Source organism: Malaya genurostris, chromosome 1, assembly GCF_030247185.1.
Source record: "Malaya genurostris strain Urasoe2022 chromosome 1, Malgen_1.1, whole genome shotgun sequence".
In the NCBI taxonomy this organism is placed as follows: domain Eukaryota; kingdom Metazoa; phylum Arthropoda; class Insecta; order Diptera; family Culicidae; genus Malaya; species Malaya genurostris.
The window spans coordinates 4,185,319-4,207,730 of record NC_080570.1 but is presented as its reverse complement, the minus strand read 5'-3'; the positions used below and the strand labels follow the sequence as shown (position 1 = coordinate 4,207,730).

General features: G+C 40.2%; 1 protein-coding gene across 20 annotated transcripts in view; it reads right to left on the bottom strand.

Annotated features, from left to right (window-relative positions):
• The window catches only part of LOC131430224 (modifier of mdg4-like), an 81,145-nt gene that overhangs the window by 12,176 nt on the left and 46,557 nt on the right, over window positions 1-22,412 (bottom strand). Inside the window, exons 5-7 of one of the 20 annotated variants that reach the window (XM_058595315.1) lie at window positions 15,043-15,175; window positions 14,823-14,986; window positions 14,631-14,766 (exon numbers count right to left, since the gene is read on the bottom strand). The exons of 3 other annotated variants lie outside the window; for them this stretch is intronic. In XM_058595315.1, coding sequence (XP_058451298.1) covers window positions 14,827-14,986; window positions 15,043-15,175 — 293 coding nt within the window. In that variant the 3' untranslated portion in view covers window positions 14,631-14,766; window positions 14,823-14,826. Of the gene's footprint in view, window positions 1-6,207; window positions 6,492-6,812; window positions 6,936-7,005; window positions 7,514-7,586; window positions 8,016-8,521; window positions 8,712-8,777; window positions 8,911-9,014; window positions 9,229-11,508; window positions 11,636-11,867; window positions 12,032-12,093; window positions 12,236-12,383; window positions 12,615-12,676; window positions 12,810-12,957; window positions 13,480-13,607; window positions 13,792-13,856; window positions 13,999-14,118; window positions 14,288-14,356; window positions 14,496-14,630; window positions 14,767-14,822; window positions 14,987-15,042; window positions 15,176-15,259; window positions 15,380-18,348; window positions 18,525-18,578; window positions 18,706-18,837; window positions 19,053-19,116; window positions 19,262-19,353; window positions 19,562-19,621; window positions 19,761-19,862; window positions 20,180-20,302; window positions 20,611-20,721; window positions 20,983-22,412 lie in introns of those variants that run through there. 16 more of the 20 variants (XM_058595094.1, XR_009229503.1, XM_058595257.1 and 13 more) reach the window with 16 other exon arrangements.

Below are 22,412 nucleotides of genomic sequence, written 5' to 3'. Positions count from 1 at the left end.
TAGTTTTAGGAAATTTTCGATGGAAAACCAAAAACATACAGATTTTTGAAAAACTTTCATCTATCTGCAGGGTGAAAATTCGGATGATTTGCGGAGTGTTATCAAAAATAGCTTCGAAAAATTAGTGTTTTTGTGATCTTTCACAATATTTACACACATTCAAACTGAATCGGATTTTCTTCAATTCATTGCAAAATCGATATTATTCTTGAAAAAAAAAAGAAAATATCACAAACTAAATGAGTCCGAATGTAATCCTTGTAGCCAGCATAAGGTTTATTTGAAAAAAAAAAACTTTCATATCATCGCATTATTTTTCCGAATAATTGTGAAAGATAAAAAACACTCAATTTTCAGAGCTATTCTTGATAAGACTCGAAAAATCCTCCGAATTTTTCAGTCATTTTTACCCTGCAGATAGATAAAAGCTTTTTAAAGGTCTGTATGTTTTTGGTTTTGACAAATTTTTCAAATTTTCCTAAAACCATACGCGTGCCTAAAGTCTAGACGTAGATTCTGGACATTATGGTGCCTTAGCTATAACGTCATGCTCAGTCAACTACGCAGACTATAAGGAATGAAACAGAATCAATTTCATTAGTAACGTAAACGCAATGAAAAAGCAAGCGCAAAACGGGTTTTCCCAACCGAAATCCCGAATTATTCATAATTTATGGCCCATCTAATCTTTTCGTTCGTGACATTCTACCTGGCGATTGAACTGTTATTGAGCATTAGCAGTTAATTTTGATTTGCTTTACACTCACGAGTCGTAGACGAAACGTAGATCAAATGAATGATTCCCGATTTTTACTTTGTAGATGCAAAAAAATAGTTTATGAATCAGAAGTTCTATTTTTTTAGAGAAAAAAAAACTATATTTAATGAAATTTTTGATATAGATGACAGTACTTGTAGCGTTCCATGATCAGTAGTACAATGTAATAACAAACTTGGTACACAGAAGATCGGTAATGAGATTCCATGAGCCACTCTACTTGAATACAACATAGGTTTTGCAATGTTTCTTCGAATCACGCGTATCTCCCTATACGGAAAAAATCACTTCTGCTTAGCATAGAACCACCAAGTATAATCATGGAAAGTTCATTTATTACATTTTCTATAAGAATGAGTAAAAGTCAATGCTCGAAAAATTCTAACTGTGATACTCGTTCTCAATTACACCTACAAGTATATTTTAGTGTTAGCGTGTAAATGCACATTAGCTCCTTGGGGTTGGCAGTCTACTTCCGGATACCAGTAGAGGTGCGCATAACAGCTCATTTTGGTGAACAGCTCCGAACCGATCAGCTCACCAAAGGGAATCGATTCGATGTATCAGCTCATCAGCTCTTTTAGTTTGAACTTAAGGTTCATTTTGTGCGCCGTTTTTCTTATGCACCGGTTTTCTTTCATATGCATGATCGAAATTGAATCATTGATTTGCAATGATGCAATAAGTGCAATGCAAATTAATTTATTTTTGACTGATGTCGACTAAATTGAATCTCTTAAAGAGCCGAAGATCCGATCAGCTCGTAGCGTGTTCCCTTCGTCATAACGCAGTGAACTGGGTAGCAAATGAGTGAGCTGATGAGCTGCGGATCTTTTGAAAAGAGCTGTGAGCTGTCAGCTCACTTCAATGATTCGATTCACTGGAACAGCTCAGGAGCGAATTGCCCATCTCTAGATACCAGACAGATTGGTTGTGTCTTACTAAAGTGGCATATAGTATTTCGCCCACATAACTAGAGGTTACCACATAAATGGCGACGAGAGGGATATTTTGTTCCTAGTTTTGAACATTGCAATGTTTTGAAAAGGTAAGAATAATTCAAAATTATTCCAAGTTTAGAAAATACCCCATCGTGGCTGACATGAGATGGTGGTGTGAGGAAAGTCCCAGGTTCACTTGCGTGAAAAACATGGCCGTTCGAAATGAAGTAACACGAAAAGTTAGCATTAAATGAGAAATGCATAACAAATTGAGCTAAAAAAGTTAAGCTCGGCGAGTCTTAAATGACACAGAGTAAAATACTCGTATATTGCACATTAAGGAAGCGAAAAAGAAACGAGCTAAAAAAGTTGAGCTCGGGTTATTGCAAAAAAAAAAACGAGCTAAAAAAGTTGAGCTCAGGTAATATACGCATTAAGGAAACGAAAAACGAGCAAAAAAAAAAGTTGAGCTCGGGTGAAAAAATGAGCTCAGTCCGATTGCAATTGAGTGCAAGGTTGAAAAATAAGCTTTTAAAAAGCTGGTGATAAAGCGTGAGTTCTTCCAAAGAGCCATTGAACACTTTCTCAACAAAAAAAATAAACACGGACAAATCTAGGTGACATTGAAGTTGATAAGTGACGTAAGAGTTGTCACTCTTTTTTTTTTCAGATACTTTTTTATTTTTCCTAAGATGGCACAGAGAAATCAAAATCCGACCAATGAAAATGATCAAAATATAATCTTATTGATGATAATACATGGAACATGATGCAGCTCCAAAACGTTACAGTAAAAAATGTACGCTTTGATTCGAAAAAAAAAATTTCTCGCGTACGGTAAAGTACCGTTGAAACTTTTAATGATTTTTGATGCCGATATTCAAATACAGGGCGTAAGTGAAAAGTTACCAATACACTCCACATTCTTCGTTATCGAAAAGGGCCAACAAGCATTGCTAGGAAAGGACACTGCCCAAAAACTAGGCGTTCTTCGGATTGGCCTAAGAAACTGTTCAACTGATGTACACTATGCAGATGAAATGAAAGCAACATTTCTTTACATAAAACACGTCGAGCTCACGCTGCCGATAGACAAAAGGATTGCACCTGTGATTCAACCTCTTCGACGATGTCCAGTACCGTTACTAGGGAAAGTTAAAGCAAAAATGGATGATTTGTTGGCGCAGGATATAATAGAACGAATCGAAAGACCAACGACATGGGTTTCACCACTTGTGCCTATTTTAAAAGATAATGGTGAAGTACGCCTTTGCATCGATATGCGTCGTGCAAATCAAGCAATTCAACGGTTAAATCACCCCTTGCCAATATTCGAGGAAATCCTTTCCCGGATTCGGAATGCTCGTTTTTATTCGTTACTATATATGAAAGATTCTTATTATCATATAATGCTTTCTGCAGAATGTCAACATATTACTACCTTCATAACGAATTGGGGTCTATTTCGATTCAAACGTTTGTTTTTCGGAGTTAATTGTGCACCTGAATTGTTTCAGAGTCTGATGGAAAGTTTGTTCGCAACGTGTAGTAATATGGTGGGATTCATAGATGATTTTTTGATATACGGAGAAACAGAAGAGGAGCATGATCGTGCACTCAAAGCGGTAGTGCAACGAATTGATGAACTTGGAATTCAGCTTAACCATCACAAATGCAAGTTCAAGAAAACGGAGATCATTTTCCTGGGTCACAAACTTTCAGAAAAGGGTGCGCTACCTTCAGATGATAAGATAGAATCAATTTTAAACTGCCGTGCTCCTAAATCACGCGAAGAGCTCAGAAGCTTCATGGGACTGGTTACATACGTTTCTTTTTATACCGAACGTTTCGTTTTATACCGAATTTAGCTACCGACAGTTGTCCGCTGAGAGACCTGATAAAGTCATCGTCACATTTCGAATGGAAACAAATCCATCAGATTGCATTTGATCGACTCAAACAGCGTATTGGATCAATTGATTATTTAGGTTATTTTGATCCAAATGATCGTACATTAGTAATAACAGACGCATCGGGTGTAGGACTTGGAGCCGTGTTGATACAATTCAAGGGAAATTTACCAAGAGTAATTAGTTATGCGTCTAAAAGTTTGTCGGAAACGGAAAAAAAAATATCCGCCGATTGAAAAAGAGGCACTTGGCATTGTATGGGCGGTTGAAAGGTTTCGTATATTTTTGCTTGGTATTACTTTCGAACTTGAGACTGATCACCGGCCACTTGAAACTATTTTCACGGCTACTTCTCGACCTACTATTCGTATCGAACGCTGGCTTTTAAGATTACAAGCTTTCAAGTTCAACGTTGTTTATAGGAAGGGTTCTGCAAACTTGGCCGATTCATTATCAAGACTAGCCGCCCACTGTAGCGATACCAGTTGGAACGAAGAATCCGAAGTTTTCATACGTCACGTGATGGTTGAAGCCATAGCCATTCTCAGCGATGGAAATAACAACGATTTTGACAATAGCACATAAATTGACATAAGGGCCATTCAAGATGCGGCGGCCATCGATATTACAGAGGTAATTGATGAAACAAAAATCGACGACGAGTTGAAAGCATTAAAAGATGCGATTATGTCGGGCGTTTGGAAAGATCCGAGTCTAAAACCATATGCGCCTTTCCAAAGCGAGCTGAGCTATGTCAATGGTTTGTTGATGCGTGGTAGAAAGTTAATAGTTCCCGTGGTTCTTCGAGAACGTATATGTATGCTGGCTCACGAAGGACACCCGGGCCATTCAGTAATGAAAAGTCGTTTGCGAGATAAATATTGGTGGCCGAATATGGATTATGCGGCCATTAGAGTGTGTGATAGATGTGAGGGCTGCCGTTTAGTGCATGCTGCTGATCCCCCGGAACCGATGGCAAGAAGAACTATACCCGAGAAACCATGGGTTGATCTAGCAATTGACTTTTTAGGTCCTTTGCATACGAATGAATACGAATAGATAACGCGAAGCGGTTTGTCTCAAAAGAGTTTTCTGATTTTTGCACATCGATCGGAGTAGTCTTAAATCACACCACGCCATACTGGCCGCAAGTTAACGGAGAGGTTGAGCGACAGAACAGATCTCTGCTTAAAAGATTGAAAATTTCGAATGCTTTATACGGCGATTGGAAGACCGAGTTGGACGATTACTTAATCCAGTACAATAATTCACCTCATTCAACAACTGGAATGACACCAAGTGGACTCCTTCAAAATAGGAAAGTTCGCTTCAAACTTCCCCAGATCGATGACATTAGTACCACTCCACCGTCCTCAGAATTTAGGGACAGAGACATTCAAAAAAAGTTTGAAGGAAAAGAACGAGGAGATGCCAGGCGAGCAGCAAGGACGAGTGACATTCAAACTGGTGATTCTGTTTTGATGAAAAACCTAACGATACAAGATAAGCTAACAACCGACTTCGGAAAAGAAGAATATACAGTAGTAGGCAGAAATGGGCCTAACGTTACTGTGGAATCAACTGAAACAGGCAAGCGCTTCGACCGCAACACATCTCATCTTCGGAAAATTGAAGAACCGAACGAGAAACACTTTCGATCTGACGACACGCTACTGACGCACGAAACGGATAAGCAAACTGTGTTGCGAAGATCATCTCGTGCTCCAAAGCCAACGGCGCGCTTCAGTCCGTGATATTGCTATTTTCAAATAACTCAGATTTAAATGAATATATATATTTTCTTTTGATATTTGCAAATAAAAAAAGGGAGATGTGATACTCGTTCTCAATTACACCTACAAGTATATTTTAGTGTTAGCGTGTAAATGCACATTAGCTCCTTGGGGTTGGCAGTCTACTTCCGGATACCAGACAGATTGGTTGTGTCTTACTAAAGTGGCATATAGTATTTCGCCCACATAACTAGAGGTTACCACACTAACGACAGCAAAAATTTTTCACATCCGTCGTGCACGCCTACTGCGATCGTTTTTTTTTTTTGTCTAACTAGACAACTTTCATTGTTCGGTAAAATACATTGGTTAGATAAACAACTAGCAAAGCGTAGCCTGCCATGCTCATTCTACGGTTGCTAACTTGAGCAGAACGAACATCTGACTCACTTTGCATTCAAACCATTCAAACTAAAGTCGCATGATGCCAAACCTAACCCAGTTTCCACCCTAACAGCTGTCAAACCGTTTGTTTGAAGCTAGTTTCGAACCTAGTGTAAATGTTGTTGAACTGAAAATCGAGTCAGTTTCGATCCTGATTTTTATATCGGGTTTTCTCACATCCCCGTTGTCAGTTTCGTGAAAAGCGTTTGCTTGATGAAACTATCCTGGGTCAATTTCAGTTTTTCCAAGCGAAAACGAACTATGTAAAACAACTATTTATCGAAACAACCAATGGTTTTTGGTAACGCAAACGCTGGACAACTTTTGAAACTATTTGACTATTTTGTAGTTTCCCCTCCCCAATGCACTCAAAGTGTACCAAAGAATTCATCGACACTTACGTATTGTTGGTGGATGTTCGCGTTAGTTTTCACCGTCTCCTCCAGTCGTTCGATTTCGGCCTTATCGTTCAATGGAAACCGAAATCCTTCCACGGTCAGTGACTTGTCCGGTATGCCTAGAACACCATGCTCCATCTTGACAGGTAATATTCCGGTCAGTGCTTTCAGATCGCGTTGTAGGTACTCAATTTGAGGCCCGACCGGGTTTCCCTCGTGTAGCTGGAACTCGCCGGAAACCTTTTTCAGATAGTAGATTCGTTTCTGAAGTTTCAAAATTTTGTTCACTGAAAGAAAGGATAGGGTTTTATTATGATGATAGATTGCAGTACAGTATTTAGAGTTGAGTCAGAAAACGAGGGTTGCAGGGTAGTGCAAATTTTATTTCAACAAATTGATGAGATTTCGCGCTTCCGAGGACGAAGGTTCAGCTTTACTAACAGGTTTAAAAATGTCCTTTTGCAGCATGGTACTCAAGTCTTGATCGGTGAAATCTATTAGCATTCCGATCGAGTTCTTATCCCTTGGAGGATGATTGTGGGTGGCATTAAGAACCACACACGTCTTATCTTTGTTGAGTCTTATGCGACCACGACATCGAAGGGTATTCTTTCTATCACAAACCCATTTGCTAGATCTTTCCGTCGTGTAGGAACGATTGTAAAAATTTCCATCGTAGTACAGCTTCAGTGAGTTCCGGTTGCCAATCTTGAAGAGAGCTTTCCCTACAACTGAGAAGAATGGAAGTTAGTAATGACAAAATAATAACTGTTATTCTACTGAATTTTATTGATTACACACAATAACTTTCTGGCACTTTGTTTATTGTTAGCATCAAACTAATCAGCGACGGGACGTCATTAATGTCATTATTCAGTATTACTCTTCTTAGGTTTTGTGTAGGGGCTACCCTGTACGTTGTGATGCTTATCGAAGCATGCCTCACAAGTCCACTGTCCGCCAGGGCACGCCGAACAGTATGTGATCACCTTGGACAAACGTTTCTTGTACTGCGGATCCTGAATGGTGCGAATACAATTAACACAGAACCCTTTGACGCGGGCCCTCTTCAGCACCATCAACGTGTGTCCGTTGGAAAGTTGCTTCACTATGAATTCGACTGATACCTGATGATCGGTTTGTGATACCACCTGGGCAGGATTCGGAACGACCACGACAACCGGTTGACGAACCAATTTACTCTGTAGCTGTAGTATACCTTCTGTCTTAGGTGACGTATCTGACAAGTGGCGTTTAAGTTTTATTTTCTTCAATATGACCGGTGCAGTCGGCAGCTGTTGTTTGGTGTCTGCAATAAAAAAAAGTGACGCGTTAGTTTTAGAATAACTACCGATTGCTTCAATTTGTTCAAAGAAACGTAGTTTTAGTTCAACTTTTTATTTCAACATTAGACCAATTCATTATTATTCTGACACTGTCTGCCCATCATTCTGATCTTGTGATAAGCTGTGTATTTAACTTTCAATCCACTCAAACACCAACATCCCAAACTGGCAAAGCAGCCGCTATAACATCTCTCAAGGCATTGGGTTCGTGGTTATGCTTCGAACATATCTCAAACAATTCCTTCCGGCGAGTTTTCAGCGTTGCTTTGCACTTGTGCTTCCGGTATCCGGTGCAGCGCCAGTACACGACGTTATCGGCACCGACTGTGGCCGTTTTCGAGTAGGCATACTTTTCGTACACCAAATTTCCACGACGGTTGTAACAGTACGGGAAAATTGCTGCCTTAGGCTCGGCTCGTTTGTAGTTTCTTTTCGGCGATATCACCTCGATGACTGTCGTTATTTCTGAAAAGGAACCGAATGTCATTGGTGATGATCAGAGTTCTGTTAGTATTCGTCATAGAGCACATAGCCATACACAAAATTGGTTTTCTCATCGTCTGCATTTATTTATTTTGTTCCGCAAGTTTCCTACATACAATACTAGCTGATGGCTTTTTTCAGTTTTCGATCCAGCATCAGTTGTTTCAAGACCCCCTTTTTGCGGCGCACACGAATTAATTCGTGATTATGTTCATGTTCGATTATCTCGATCCGCTCTTGGCAAGTCCGCACACGGGACCGGCAACCGAGTGACTTGAACTGCACGCAACGCCAGTAAACCTTGTCTGACTTCAGACTGTGCCGTGTGTAGGGAAAACCTTCCACCAATAGTTGCAGCGATCCCTTCGCACTCATTCCGTAGATCGCAGTGGAATAACTGAATTCTAAAAAGTAAAAAAAAACTGATGAAAACTAATTTCACACGTTCAGCGAATTACTAGAATACGAGCGATTAAAAAACAACGAAATATTAAAACGGAAAACTATTTATTTTTCAATCGAGGTCGACCGACGCTTCTATTTTCGGCCTTGCGCTGCTGCAGAAGCTTTCGTAGGGCTCCATTCTTTCGACGGTCCATGAATTTCGGGTGGTTGTGGGTTGCTTCGAATACCTGCACATGGGACTTGTCTTTGTTCGATTTTGCACGAGCACGGCATCTTTTTTTTTTTGAGAAAATTTAAAATTAATGATTTTCATTAAAATCAGTAACTACTTTGACTCACCCTAACGGTTTGTAATGTACGCAGCGGTAATCAATCGCATTGTTTTTGATTCGGTCGTTCGTGTATCGGTATCCATCGATGCACAGCTGTAAATTTCCCCGACTGGTCACAACGAACTCGATTCGATGATTACCTGAATTGCAACAAAAAAAAAAAGAAAACAGAAACGGTTAGTGAAGTTTTCCGACCGAAAAAAAAAAACACGTGGCAAGATATGAATCGATGCAGAAAAAACTCGGCTACTTGATTCGTTCAGTTTATTTCATCACAACTGTCATTGAAATCTAACAACTGATCATCATTTGTCAACAGCAGGCCCTTGATATTACTCCGAACGTTGAACTTGGCAGATTTTCGTCCAGTTACGGTGACGTCATGGTTGTGTAGCGAACGTACAATCTCGTACGTAGGATAACCCAATGTTTGCCGTTCGATAATACGGGCTTTGCATCTGCAGAAGGAAAAATCTTGTCAATGCGTTTGTTTACTTGGATATAGAGTAAGCTTTAAGGAGTACTAGATTTTCCCTCACCAATACAGAACATGTAACGTAATGAAACCAATTGGAAACGATCGCTAAACCAAAAAAATGTTCGTTTTAAAAATTGGATTATGCCAAACGTGTAGACAGACAGTAACAATAATTAGCAGGAACATGAATACCAGAAAATTAGGACTAGAAGAAAAAACACGATGCTGTAGGAGCCATTTCCCAGACAGGCAATTCGCAGAATAATGCATGTGAACAAGTTATGTATGTAGGGAAAGATGTTCGGTTGCCGGCAGTGTTCAGTTGCCGGCACCCCACCGTAACTTTTGACAGAAAGCAGATAGCGTCATTCCGACAAATGTCATGTGTGTGTAATAGCAGCACGTTCTTTTTGTGCTGAATTACGAAGCAAACAGTCGCTTGAACTTTTTGCTGCATTTAAAATAAATTTTAATTGCGTGAAAATCAAGACAAAAGTTTTTTCTGACCTTTTTATAGCATCATGAATTGAAGAGCATCAATCGGAAAGGTGGGTGAGGTTAAAACGATCTATTCCGTAGTTTAATACCGGATGCTATCAAAATTTTCCCAATCAAAGATTTTATTTGTCATTTTCAAAATGTCGACTGATTTCGGTTACCGGCATTCCATTTTTTTCGATAAATCGTGAAAAATTGCAGATTGCTGTCGACACAAACATCTAGCTGCTCATACAGCGGATGCTCCGGCTAAGAAAAAACGTGGAAGACCGGCCAAATTAACATCAAAGGTGCCACCATCCAAATATTCGACCAAGAGAGCCAAGGCGAAGTCACAATCAGACAATGAAGACTTTTGTCAAAAACGCTTCCAAAAAGAATAAATTCTGTTTTTTTCTCTGAATAACTGCAGTCTTTACTTAAATTTTGTTATTTTTAGAGAAACTTCTTGGGGTACCGGTAACCGAACACCTTTTTTAAAATCGCAAAAATTTGTCTCTTTATTAAATTGATAACTTTTTTTTCAATCAAATGATTCAACTTAGTTTCTAAATCAGTTGTTAGCCAGGAACTTTAGCTTTCCGTTGATGCATAAATGTCTGCATAATGTGCACTAAGTCAGAAGTTTTGAGCTTTAAATTAAAGGGTGTCGGTAACCGAACACTCTCCCCTAATGTAAATTTTTTTGTTAAAAATTGTTTCACCAAATGGTCCATTTATCACTAGCAATTTCAGCTGAAAAAAATTCTAAGCCGTTCCACCGATAATTAGCACAGAAATACATTTCGCCAAAAACCTCTCCATCAAATGAATCATTTCGCCGAAAGACGTTTTACAAAATCAATTCGCTGATAGCCATTCCATCGAAATCGAATTCACCAACAACCATTTCTTCAACAGCCGTTTCACCAAATGTATCATTCAAACGAAAGACGTTTTGTCGAAGGCTGTTTTAGTGAAAACCATTTCACCGAAAGATGTTTCACTCTAGGGATAACTTTTTCGTCGAAACCCGTTTCGCCGATAGCCAGTCCGCAGAGAACTGATTCACCGGTCTATCACATCAAATTCCCTTTCTTTGAAAGCCGTTTCACCGAAAGCCATTTCATCGAAACCGGTTCTACTGAAATCTATTTTACACGAAAACCATCCGTTTTCATCCGTGTTTATTTACGATTCTAATACCGAAGACTATGGGGCATAAGTCGGTTAATCCACTGTTGGAATCACCGATTTCTGAAGCCCTCGGTATAATTCACATCTGTCTAGGTTTACTCGTTTTGCCTGGCTAATCAAACGCTAAATTCTATGGCTATGACAACCGTAGCTCTAGCCAGTCGATGTATCTTCCAGCCTTGTCCTAAACCATAACTATGCATCCGAAAATAAGAAGTCTTCGTCTATATGTTCAAGTAAAAGATATGTTCTAATGAGCTGTGATGTTGGAAAGTTGATGCGAGAAATTAAATGGTACACTCGTACTTTCTGATCTCGTCGATCTGATACAGTTGGTATTTGCGATTGGCAGAACACAGATTCGAACTTTGTTTAAGGATATATCTTTTTTCAATGGCTTCTCTAAATTTTTAAAATAGTTTCCGTTTTATAGGTTTTCACATATCCGTTGAAATAAAAATAAAACAAAACGAAATGAGAAAATGACCTTCGAAATCTAGTACTCTGAATCAAAAATCAGAACTTACGGGCTCAAGTGGCATTACTGCTTATAATTTCCCGTATTAATAAACATTATGAAACTTACTTGAGTAGTTTAGCCTGACAACAGCGCCAACTGGTGGAACCCTTCCGTTCCTTCTCCATCTCGAATGTGTAGCCGCTGTAGCAAATTTGCCGCCTTCCACGTCGACTCACGGTGTACGTCACCAGATCTAGACAAAAGAAATCATTCGGTGAGCACTAGATTGGTAATTCATTTCCATTTGTAACCTAACAACATTTTTGCTTTCGTTGCATTACAATGCTCTCACTCGAATGCGGTACTAGAACATATTTTGTCATTTCAAAACGATTTCACGGCTCATGCGTAAGTGTAGTGCAACGAAAAAACAAAAAGTGCTTGAACTATCTTCCGTTGTGTTTGAAAAAGAAAAAAAAACACTATTTCTGTCAGCTTGCTATGATGTGGTACTAGAAGTAGCGCGTATATTTATTTATAGGAACTTTTCTTTTTACGATCCGCAACAAGTGGATGATTGTGCGTGTATTTGATAACAATCTTCTTTTGGCCACTGCGGTCACGGACGGCGTTAGCGCGTGCTTTGCAACTAGAATGAGATAGGTTGGATCAGCAACGGTAACAGCAAACCTAGCATACAGACAAACATACCTTGAGGTGCGATGCTGAGAGCATCTCCAGGAGGTAACACTGTTGCGCACCTTGTCTCTGGTGAAGGTGAACCCGTCTAGCAAGAGCAACGGAGTTCCTCTACTGCTGATAGTATACAAAACCTGAGGTTCATTTCCATTCTCTTGAAAGCATCCAACGAGCAGCGACATTGACAAAGTGAAGTTAGATAAACGAAAATTAGTACTCTTTCTAGTGATGAAAAAGCAATCCTAGAAATATCAGCGAATGAAACAGTTAATTCTAGTACTACATGTGAAGTGATTGCATGGAATTTAGGGAAAAAATTCGTTTATTGTTTTTGAAACACTATTGTTTAGCTTCCCGGTGAAGACCCGGTAAGACGCATTCGCCGCTCGTCACGTTCCTTCCTCCGCTGTTCAATGAGTTCTTTCAGGGTGTCACTTTTGCGTCTTTCCAAAAAGTTTTCATGATTATGTGTTCCCCGAATCAGCAGCACTTTGCGGTCTTTGGCTCGTGCGGTTATCACCCGAACGTTGCATCTGCAAGCGTCACGAAGTGATGAACATTGAACTTAAGCTGTATAAGGTTTCAATATGCTTACCGCAATGAGGTCGATTGTGAGCAAATCCATTCGATTGTATTTTCTTTGACGATCTCCCGAGTGAAGGTATATCCATTAACCGATAGTTGAAATGTTCCTCGGCTGCTCAGAACGAAGAATGATTTTGGAAGATCTGAAAGATCCAAATGGCACTATGTTAGTATAAATGCAGTTGTATTTCCAATTGTCCTTAATATTATCAAAAGAAAAGTAAGAAAAATTTTTATGGAGTGGGTAAAGCGGTTTATATTCACATGTTCTAGTACTACAATGGTCCGAACGGTTTGAATGTTTCGTGTTTACCGGAACAATTGAATAACTCAGACGGGCTATTGTTGAACCACCAAAAAAATCTTTGCCGATGTAGGACAACTCTGCCATGATTCCATGATTCTACGATGATATTTCATTCACCAAAAAGCGAAGACATTATAACGTAGACACGTAGTAAACACTGTCATGGCCGACTAGGATCAACACAATTCTACCGCTCTAATCTAGTACTTCTGCTTTCATCTTTCGTATCACTCGCTCCCGTCGCCGTTCTTCCATGAGAATCTTTCGTTGGCCTAGTTTTCTTCGTTCCGTGACGATCGGATGATTGTGGGTACCCCGGACAATCACCTTGTTCCCGGTGGTGTAGGACGTTGCTCCCGCCTTGCAGCCCAAAGGCTTCGCCTGACAGCATTCCCAAATGGTGTACCGTTCGCGTAGAACTTTTCTCGTAAAGCTGAAGCCACCGATGAACAGCTTGCGAGATTTTCCGATGACGAGAAACTGCACTTCTACTGTCGGATCGAACTCTGTAGGAGAAACGAAAAGGTGAGAAACAATTAAAAAACGGTTTCAAGCTCTCGGTGAATCCAGCATAGCCAGTAAATGCATAACAACGACAGAGATTTATTTTCGCACAAATTCAGAAATTTTTATTCAACATATTCGATGCCTAGATCTTTGAGCATTTTTTGCTCAGCTTCTCTTTTTCCCGTTGCTCTAATAATTTCCTCCGCATTCCAGCTTTGCGGCGTTCCTTAATTATTTCATGGTTGTGCTCTCCTCGAACTACAATCTTGCCTCGATTCTCTCCCCGGTAGGTGGTCAGTCTAGCAGTACATCTGCAAGCGTTCATTTCATAAAAATACTTGAAGAACACTCGGTTCAAATACCGAGAAATACTTACTTCAATGGTTTCGCCTGACAGCAAGCCCAAAAAATCATATGCCTCCGAACGTTTTGCTTCGTAAATGCGTATCCTTTCACCATAAGCTGAGTGGTACCCCGTGCCGTTAGAAAGTACGATATGTCCTTAGCTGGGTCGATATCTGCAATAGGTAAATCAAATCTGTTGTATTGAACCGGGACTGGGAACGGACTTTCAACCGCATCGAATGAAATAGGAACACGTCAAAGTGGAGCGTTTTTATTTGCGATATTTGCAATATTACTGTAACAGCGTACTAGAATGTAGCATTTTCACGCTTTCGATCATTCAACAACTGCCGCAGGACTCCATGCTTTCGCCTTCCCGTAACTATCATATGGTTATGTTCACCTCGACATATCACAGGACCTTGTGTAGGCGGTCGTGGCATCGTTACGCGCACTTTACAGCTGTAATATAAATGAACGAGAATGTCAGGACTAGTTCGTTAGTAAGCAAACTGACAGAGTTGGTCTCACCCGAACGGTTTCTTCTGAGTACAATTCCAGAATATGTATCGCCGGGAGATCTTGTTTTTGGTGAAGAAATGGCTTCGTATTACCATGTTTTGGGTTCCACGGTAGTTCAACATGAACGATATCTCCTCGGGACTAACGACTGCAACGATATTGTAGGTTACAATTGATAGAACAACTACATCTTATAAAAAAGGTTTTTTTTAAATATGTACTAGATTCATCACAGTTTCATTCATAAACAACTGTGAATTTATCCTTTCGGCGCTTAGTAGCATTTTTATTACCAAGTTCGCATTTTTATACCAAAACAATCTACAAATAAGTTAACAAATCACGGAATTTTCAAACGACTGAAACTTTGTCAGCAGATAACTCGTAGATTCTCGTTCGTCGTTATCCTCCTTGAAAATCTGAAACACAAAAAATTGCTTTAGCGGAACGAAAAGGAAAAATTCAAAACTCATACCACACTACTTCAATCCCCGCTCCTTTCGGGTTTGCTCAACCAGTTTGGCCCGCACACCGGCTCTTCTCCGTTCGGTAATGATTTCATGGTTGTGATTTCCACGAACCGTAAGTTCGGGACCACGGCCTTTCTGCAGGGTGCTGGTTCTCGCACGAGCTGTACAACTGAAAAAAAACGAAGTTATTTCGAAGTTCGAAACTGCGAAAAAACACTCACGTACTTCAGAACTTTTGACTGATTGCAAGCCCAGAACTGGGAGTGGTCTCGGGTTTTGTCTTTGGTGTACAGGAACCCATTGATTGACAGTTGCATGCTACCGCGCTTCGTTACTACGAAAGAAACATCTTTGATCGCTGAAACGATTAACATTATTAATGAAATTGTAAACACAGTAGAACTGATGGTAGTAATGAAGATCAAGTTTGCTAATCAAGCTTATATTTATTCCTTTTGGTATAGAAAATTTTAGACTAAATCAAACAGACAACAAGGTGTGTCTCGACTAGTTTTTTCTTATACACTTTTCCGATTTGTTTGGCACAACTTTTCGGTGATAGCTGGAAAAGAAAAAAAATACATCTATTAGTGACTCGAATTATATGGTTTAAATTGAGCGAATTTGCCCTTAGAAAAAAATCAGTTAATTTAAACATGAGGGAAAAAATGCAATCGGAACGATCGCAGTAGGCGTGCTCGGCAGACGCGAAAAATTTTGCTCCCGTCAAAATTTTTCGAAAATTTACTTTTTTTCATTTTAAATCTCTGTGATTGTGATTCCATGCTGAGTAGAAGTGAGTTTAAGTTTATTTTTCGTGTTGAGACGTGTGATTCGAATTGTGTAACAAATGCTGTATTTACTGGTTCGATTCGCACTGGGCTGGTTCATGAAGTCTTTTCGTCATTCTGTGTGTTGAAATGGTTGAGTTGGTCGACGAGAAAAATGCAGCAAGGACGAGGTTGCGGCAACACCGCACGAGACAGAACGAGGAACGATAAAGACAGGTGGGAAACAGACAGAACTCACGTAGAGGCTACACGCCACAGGCCGAACGAACGAACGTGAGGTGATCGACTGGTGGAAGCAGTACTGTGACGAGCATCTGAATGGTGAAGCACAAGATACAGAGAACGATACAGGAATCAATTTGGGTGCACGCTCAGTTGACGACAGATTCCCAGCACCTGACCTGTCGGAGATAAGTGTGGAGATCGGGAAGCTGAGAAATAACAAAGCCGCGGGCAATGGCCAGTTACCAATCGAGCTGCTCAAATATAAAGGAGAGTCACTGACTAGAGCGCGGCACTGAATGATTTCTAAAATTTAGGAGGAGGAAGATTCTACCGCAGGAATGGATGAAAGGAGTGGTATGTCCCATCTACAAAAAGGGTGATAAGCTAGATTGTTGCAATTACCGCGCAATAACATTGCTGAACGCCGGCTACAAGGTACTCTCTCAAATCCTTTACCGTCGTCTATCACCAGCAGCTAAAGAATTCAAAGCAGCATAAGCGGCGATTGTGTCGATCCAGAACAGCTATGGCAGATCATGCACGAATACGGTTTTCCGGATAAACGCGATTGGTCAAAGCAACTATGGATAGAGTGATGTGCTACGTCTGAGTATCTGGGACGCTCTCGAGTCTCTTCGAATCTAAGAGAAGGCTACGGCAAGGTGATGGACTCTCTTGTATCTTGTTCAATATTGCTTTGGAAGGTGTGATTCGAAGAGCGAAAATCGACACTTGTGCCTTTTCTGCAAATGTATAGAAAACTGGCAAAAAGGTGGTTTTCTTCGCTTCGTGCATTTGTAACAAAACAATAAAATCGCATAACTTGGAAAATTCGCATAAAAAAACCGCGTATCTTCAGAAATCCGCGTAATAAAGAGACCTCAGTGTAATCAACTTTAACTGTAACATTACACTGAAATGAAGCGACAGAACAATATTATCGAAGGACAGAGAAATCCATCTTTTCGATGTTGAATTCATACAATAAATCAATTAAATGGAACGAAACAAGAAAGGCCTCACAGGACAATTTTTTAATGGCTCCCGATTAATGATTAGAGTATTATTGATTTACTACCAATCTTCTGTGACTAAAATTTGTAATACACCCCCGAAGAAATAGAAGCTTTAAGCGCTATTCACACTAGGCCGCGACGTAACCGGAACGGGACTGGACCGGATCCCGTCCTGGTTATTTAATGCAGCTCCATGTGAATATTCTCACTAGACCGTTTCGTACCCGTGTCTGTATCGACACACGTCCGAAGCATGGTCAAAGCATGCGTTGACTCAAAGTTACTATTGGCAGGAACTGGAATTGTCACATGTTCCATTCAAGGCTCCAAGACACAGCGGAAAATCGTTAGCAAGCTTCTGTTGGTTTCGGCATTGCATCGTCGATTATTTTTTTGAATAATTACACGACATATCTCGTGAACAATCTGGTAGACAGCCTCAAGTCTGTAACTAAATGCTGTGGTTTTTTGCGTGTCTCCTGTTGCTAAATATCTGAAATCATGAGACGAACACATATTATAAGCCATCTCTATGATCGTCATACAGTTTTTGGTTGAAGTTTTCTGGACATTTACAAAGAAGTCTTGTTAATAAATCAATGAAAATACCTTAAACAAACTGCCAGCCTCTCTCGGGAGTCACTGCTAATCGGAATGTAGTGTCATGCTTTCTAAGACACGGATGAATTTTGAAACAAGCTTCTGACATTCGGAAATATTCCTTGATCTCGTCATTCACAAGCTGCTTATATAATGTGGTGAATTCACCCTCAACTGCTCTTTTTCGCCAAAGTTCGTGCATCCAAATCTTCTTTTTTTTTTGTTTGTTTGTTTTAAAAGTGCTGATTATCTTCGTCATTCAGAGCAATTGCAATTATGGCCAATTCTTCGTTGGATAAATGTGCCATTTTCGTGAGGAACAGAAGCACATCAAATGCAACGATTGTGTATGTTACTAATAGCAACGGTAGCGACACGGAAAGTGCACGGTATGATGAGAATATTTTACAAATAAATCCCGGCACGTTGCGGTCCCGTTCCGGATACGTCACGGCCTAGTGTGGACAGCGCTTTAGTGTTTGTGATGCCGAAGTTCAATTCCACAGCTATTTTATTCGAGTTCCCGTGTTCAGCCTTCACTTCAATTGACTCCTCTGTGCTTTCACTTATAAACTTTTCTAGAACACATTGCAATAATAAATGGGTCGACAAAATTGAACTAAAAAAAATGTTTCCATTTTTTGAATTAACCTTGATGAAAATTTTCCACGACTGACATTTCTGGCGTAGCCTACTCTTTTTCCAAAAAATCGAAACATCTATTTTTACTATACAGTTTGAATGACGACACGACCTACCACTCGCTTTGAAAACTGTATCGTAAATTGAGCTACCCCTCAGTAACTCGTCGTTAGTTTAAAATTTGTGGAGGAAATCTTGGAATTACCACACAGTGCTCTGTGAAACTACTATTGCAAATTTATCAAAAAATCACTTACCACAAATGCTTTCCGTCATCAGATCACATTCCAAGCTCTTCAATTGATGAACGTTTTTCTCCTTTTGACTGCAACGACGTGGATTCCTACCGGTAATCACAGAATGGGAATGGTCGTCTCGTAGAGAAATTATATTCTCCCCAGGCTTCTTCGAGGTAGTGGCACGTGCTTTGCAGCTGAAATTAATACTATCAAAATACGGGAAGGAAAACAATTACCCGAAGACATACCCGTGAGCTCTCCGTTGGCTGCACACCCAAATGATAATTTTACTGCGGATTTGTGACCTCGTAAATATGTGACCATTGATCTGCAGCTGTAGTCTACCCCTAGGGCTCATTATGAAAGCCACGTCATCTGTAAGCATATTTAGTTTTAATGCGTTTGAATTTGTTTTCTGTTTAGGAACAGCCAATAAGATTTAAAAAAAGGTTAACGGAATGGCAAACAGAATTTATTGAAGTCTTGTCGCTCTGTTAACGTTGAATGTGATTGTTTCCACTGTATGCTAACTCAAACATTTCCTTGGACGACCGCCTTTCCTAGGTGGTTCTAGTAAGAGATCCGGTTCGTGTCGCCTTTGCTCTTTAATCATTTTACACTCGCCTTTTTGGCGGCGACTAATCACCATATCGTGATTATGACTGCCACGAACCGATATAAGCTTTCCGGAGATTCTTTGGCTGGTAGCACGTGCTTTGCAACTGTCGGAATAGAAAACACATAAACTCAGAAAAGAATGCTTAACAATAAATAGGCGAAACTTACTTCAGTACCCATGCCTGGTTGCAAATCCATCGGATTGTTTTTGGTCTAACCTTCTCACGTGAAAATGTGTACCCGTCAATCCTGAGTTGCACTTTGCCGCGATTGCTGAGTATGGCGTGCACCTGCGATTCATCTACGGCGAAATCTGCAAAAACATTTTTCAATTCTCAATGCAAAAAAAAAAAGTAGACATCGCCTGCAGTCGTTCTAGTACTACAACGAATTGATTTGCAAATGTTATGTTTAAAAATTTTATTCGACATCAGATAACAAGTAATTTTGCGTCACAACTGCACGTTTCACTCGTTCCGCTTGTCGGATGGCCAAAAGTTCACGCAGTTCACCATTTTTCCGTCGCTCCTTGATAAGCTGATGGTTGTGTCTTCCGCTGATGGACATAATTTTACCACCATTGATGCGATTCGTTGTGGCGCGTGCCATGCAACTGAAATGATGCATTGTTATTTGAGGAATATGGCCATTTAGTGCCAGAGGAAAAACTTACTTCAAGGCCTTCGACTGAACGCATCGCCATCGAATCGTACGATCTCGAACCCTTTGCCGACTGTAGCAGTGTCCTTCGATCATCAGCTGGGGAGTCCCTTTCCTACTGGCCACATAGTGAATGTCCAATCGGCTTAAATCTAAAAATAGAAAACGAAACTATTAGATCAACCGAATCAAAAACTGCTCCCAACTGTAAAGAAAGAGTAAAAATAACACGTTCTTGTGAACAGACTTAAACAAAACGATGTCTTTATTTATACAAATTTCCTGCCTCCCGAAAAAGCTCTATCTTCTTTGATTCGCTGCAGGTCACCCCACTTGCGTCGTCGCACCGTTGGCGGGTGATTGTGAATGTTGTTGTACTTCTGGATGACACCCTGCATCGCGTTATTGGTAACCGCTCGTGCCCGGCACCCGAGTGCTTTGTTCTGCAAACACGTCCAGTGAATGGTTTTCTGAAGAATCTTCATTCTGGTGAACCGGTAGCCATCGATCTCCAGCTGAGCAGACCCCTTCCGACCAGCGTGGTAGCTGATTACGGTTGGCCGTGCCGAACCTGCAAATGATTTTTTTCAAACAAGGTTAGTAAAACTTGGTATTAACATTGACAGCGATAGATTGGGTTTCACTGTTAAATGATGCACATGTTTAGTAACGTTTTCGGATAATTTTATTAGTCTTTCCCGGCACTATTTCACGCGTCACGCTTCATCAATTCCGATCGTTGCTGTTGTTTCAGCTTTTTTAGATCCCCAGGTTTTCGCCGTTGTACAAACGGCGGATGATTGTGATCATTATTATAGTACTGTACCAGTCCCTTCGAGTCGTTCCAGGTTGTCGCACGTGCTTTACAGATTAGTGCTTTCGTTTGCAAACACTCCCAACGAATTGTTGTTTTGCAGATTTTCTGTCTTGTAAAGCGATAACCATCAATTTCCAGCTGTGTTGTTCCCTTGTGACTCATGTTGTACTGGATGACGGGTGTACCTGTTGGAAAGAACATAATCAAACCGTTAGTTCGGATTCAACGTTCCGCTATCACACTGACACTCTAGATGGACAAGAATTCATAGAATTTATCAAGGAAAAAAAAAGTACTTTTATTTTCTCATAGCAACATCGTCAAACTCCTCCAACAAATATTCCGCTGCAAAGGCATCGTCCTGGTGTCGTACCGGTTTAATGATGGCCGTTTCCTGCTGCTCTTCCGGTTGCTTTATCTGATTGCTTATCTTGCGCTGCAACAGCAGTCCCTTCAGTGTACCACGTTTGCGTCGCTCCATTATACCGTGGTTATGCTTTGCACAAACCACTTCCAACGAATTGGTTGACCGACGGTGCCGATGACGGGCCGGGCATCTGCGAATTGAAAATAGAGTGTTATGAAATCAGTTGGACACGGATAGCTGTCAGGAACAGTAGATAAAATCATAGCAAGCAGTGTCACCAGAACGACAACCAAAATATGTACATTGAATATTTGAAAAAAAAGGCTTGCTTCGATTGGACTACGGCCATAGATTCAAGTGTGTCCTTGTTTTTGACAGCTAAACTAGCTGACGGCGTGTAGCAAAAAGTGTATTTATTCCACTGCAATAAAATTGTAACATTTTAGTGACGGAGAGCTGGAAAACGCTTTCACGACTGGCACCGCAGGATTGAAATTAACACCTAGCGCATTCGAGTAGCTGATGAGCAGTTTGATTACTGACATCAGTGAATTAGAATCTGGGTCCGTTGCTCCGAGCGAAAATGTATCAAGTAATGAAAATACACTAATATTGAAAACTCTTGAATTATTTATTAATAAAATAAAAATTTGTTTCAGGTGAGCACCATCAAGATCAAGAAAGTACTTCAACCGAATCGCCTGTCTATTGTTCATATTCCTGATGACAAGTGTAAGCCATTACTCATTTGTCAAAAACACTTCCAGTCAAATAGAAAAGGAAGCTACTGAACTCCCGATCGATGATTAAATGTAACTGGAGGAGGATTTTGTATCAGAAAAGGGAATCTTTTTCAATCGATTGTATCAATTTCCATGACCGAATCGAAGCTCTCCAACTGTGTTCGTTCTCGGACACATCATCGTGGACTTCCGGGAATATAACAAATGAAATCAACTATTTATTAGTTCACTGGCCTGAAATTGAGCTCTTACCGAAACGGATTGTTCATGGGAAAGACTCTACAGGGTCTACTGGAGGTATTTCACTTTTCACAGGTTTTATCTGGTCCTTATTCATTCTTTTAACACCCATTCATCTCAGCTCCATTAGTCATCTCATTTACGAAAACTATTAGTTAGAATGACATCTGTTGTCTTTGTTCGATAGATTGACTTCAAGAGTGAAATTAGATGCATTCGCTTCGAGTTTTCGCATCGCTCTAACAGCAGTGTTTAACAGTTTGGAACTACTTTTCTGCGGTATTGCTTTTTAGCGCCAAATCATAGATATTGTATCCGATTTTATTACAATTCATTGATTGAAAGTCGGAAAATCGGTTAAAAACATGGTGACTCTACTAATAAGATGACTATTGGTACAATAGCCCTAGATATTTTTCAAACGGCTCTCTATAACGACATTTTCTACTACTGGGCTCTTGAAAAAATCTCTCGTCAAAGTCGGAAAGTGTTTTCTTATCATCGTGGGACTTGGATAGAATTAACCAGTTTGTGATGAGCGGAAATAACTATTTTATTGCTTTTTTTACGATTCGTCTTCGAAACATCTATTCAAAACAGTCCATGTTGAACCGTAAACTTGTTTACGCTCGAGACT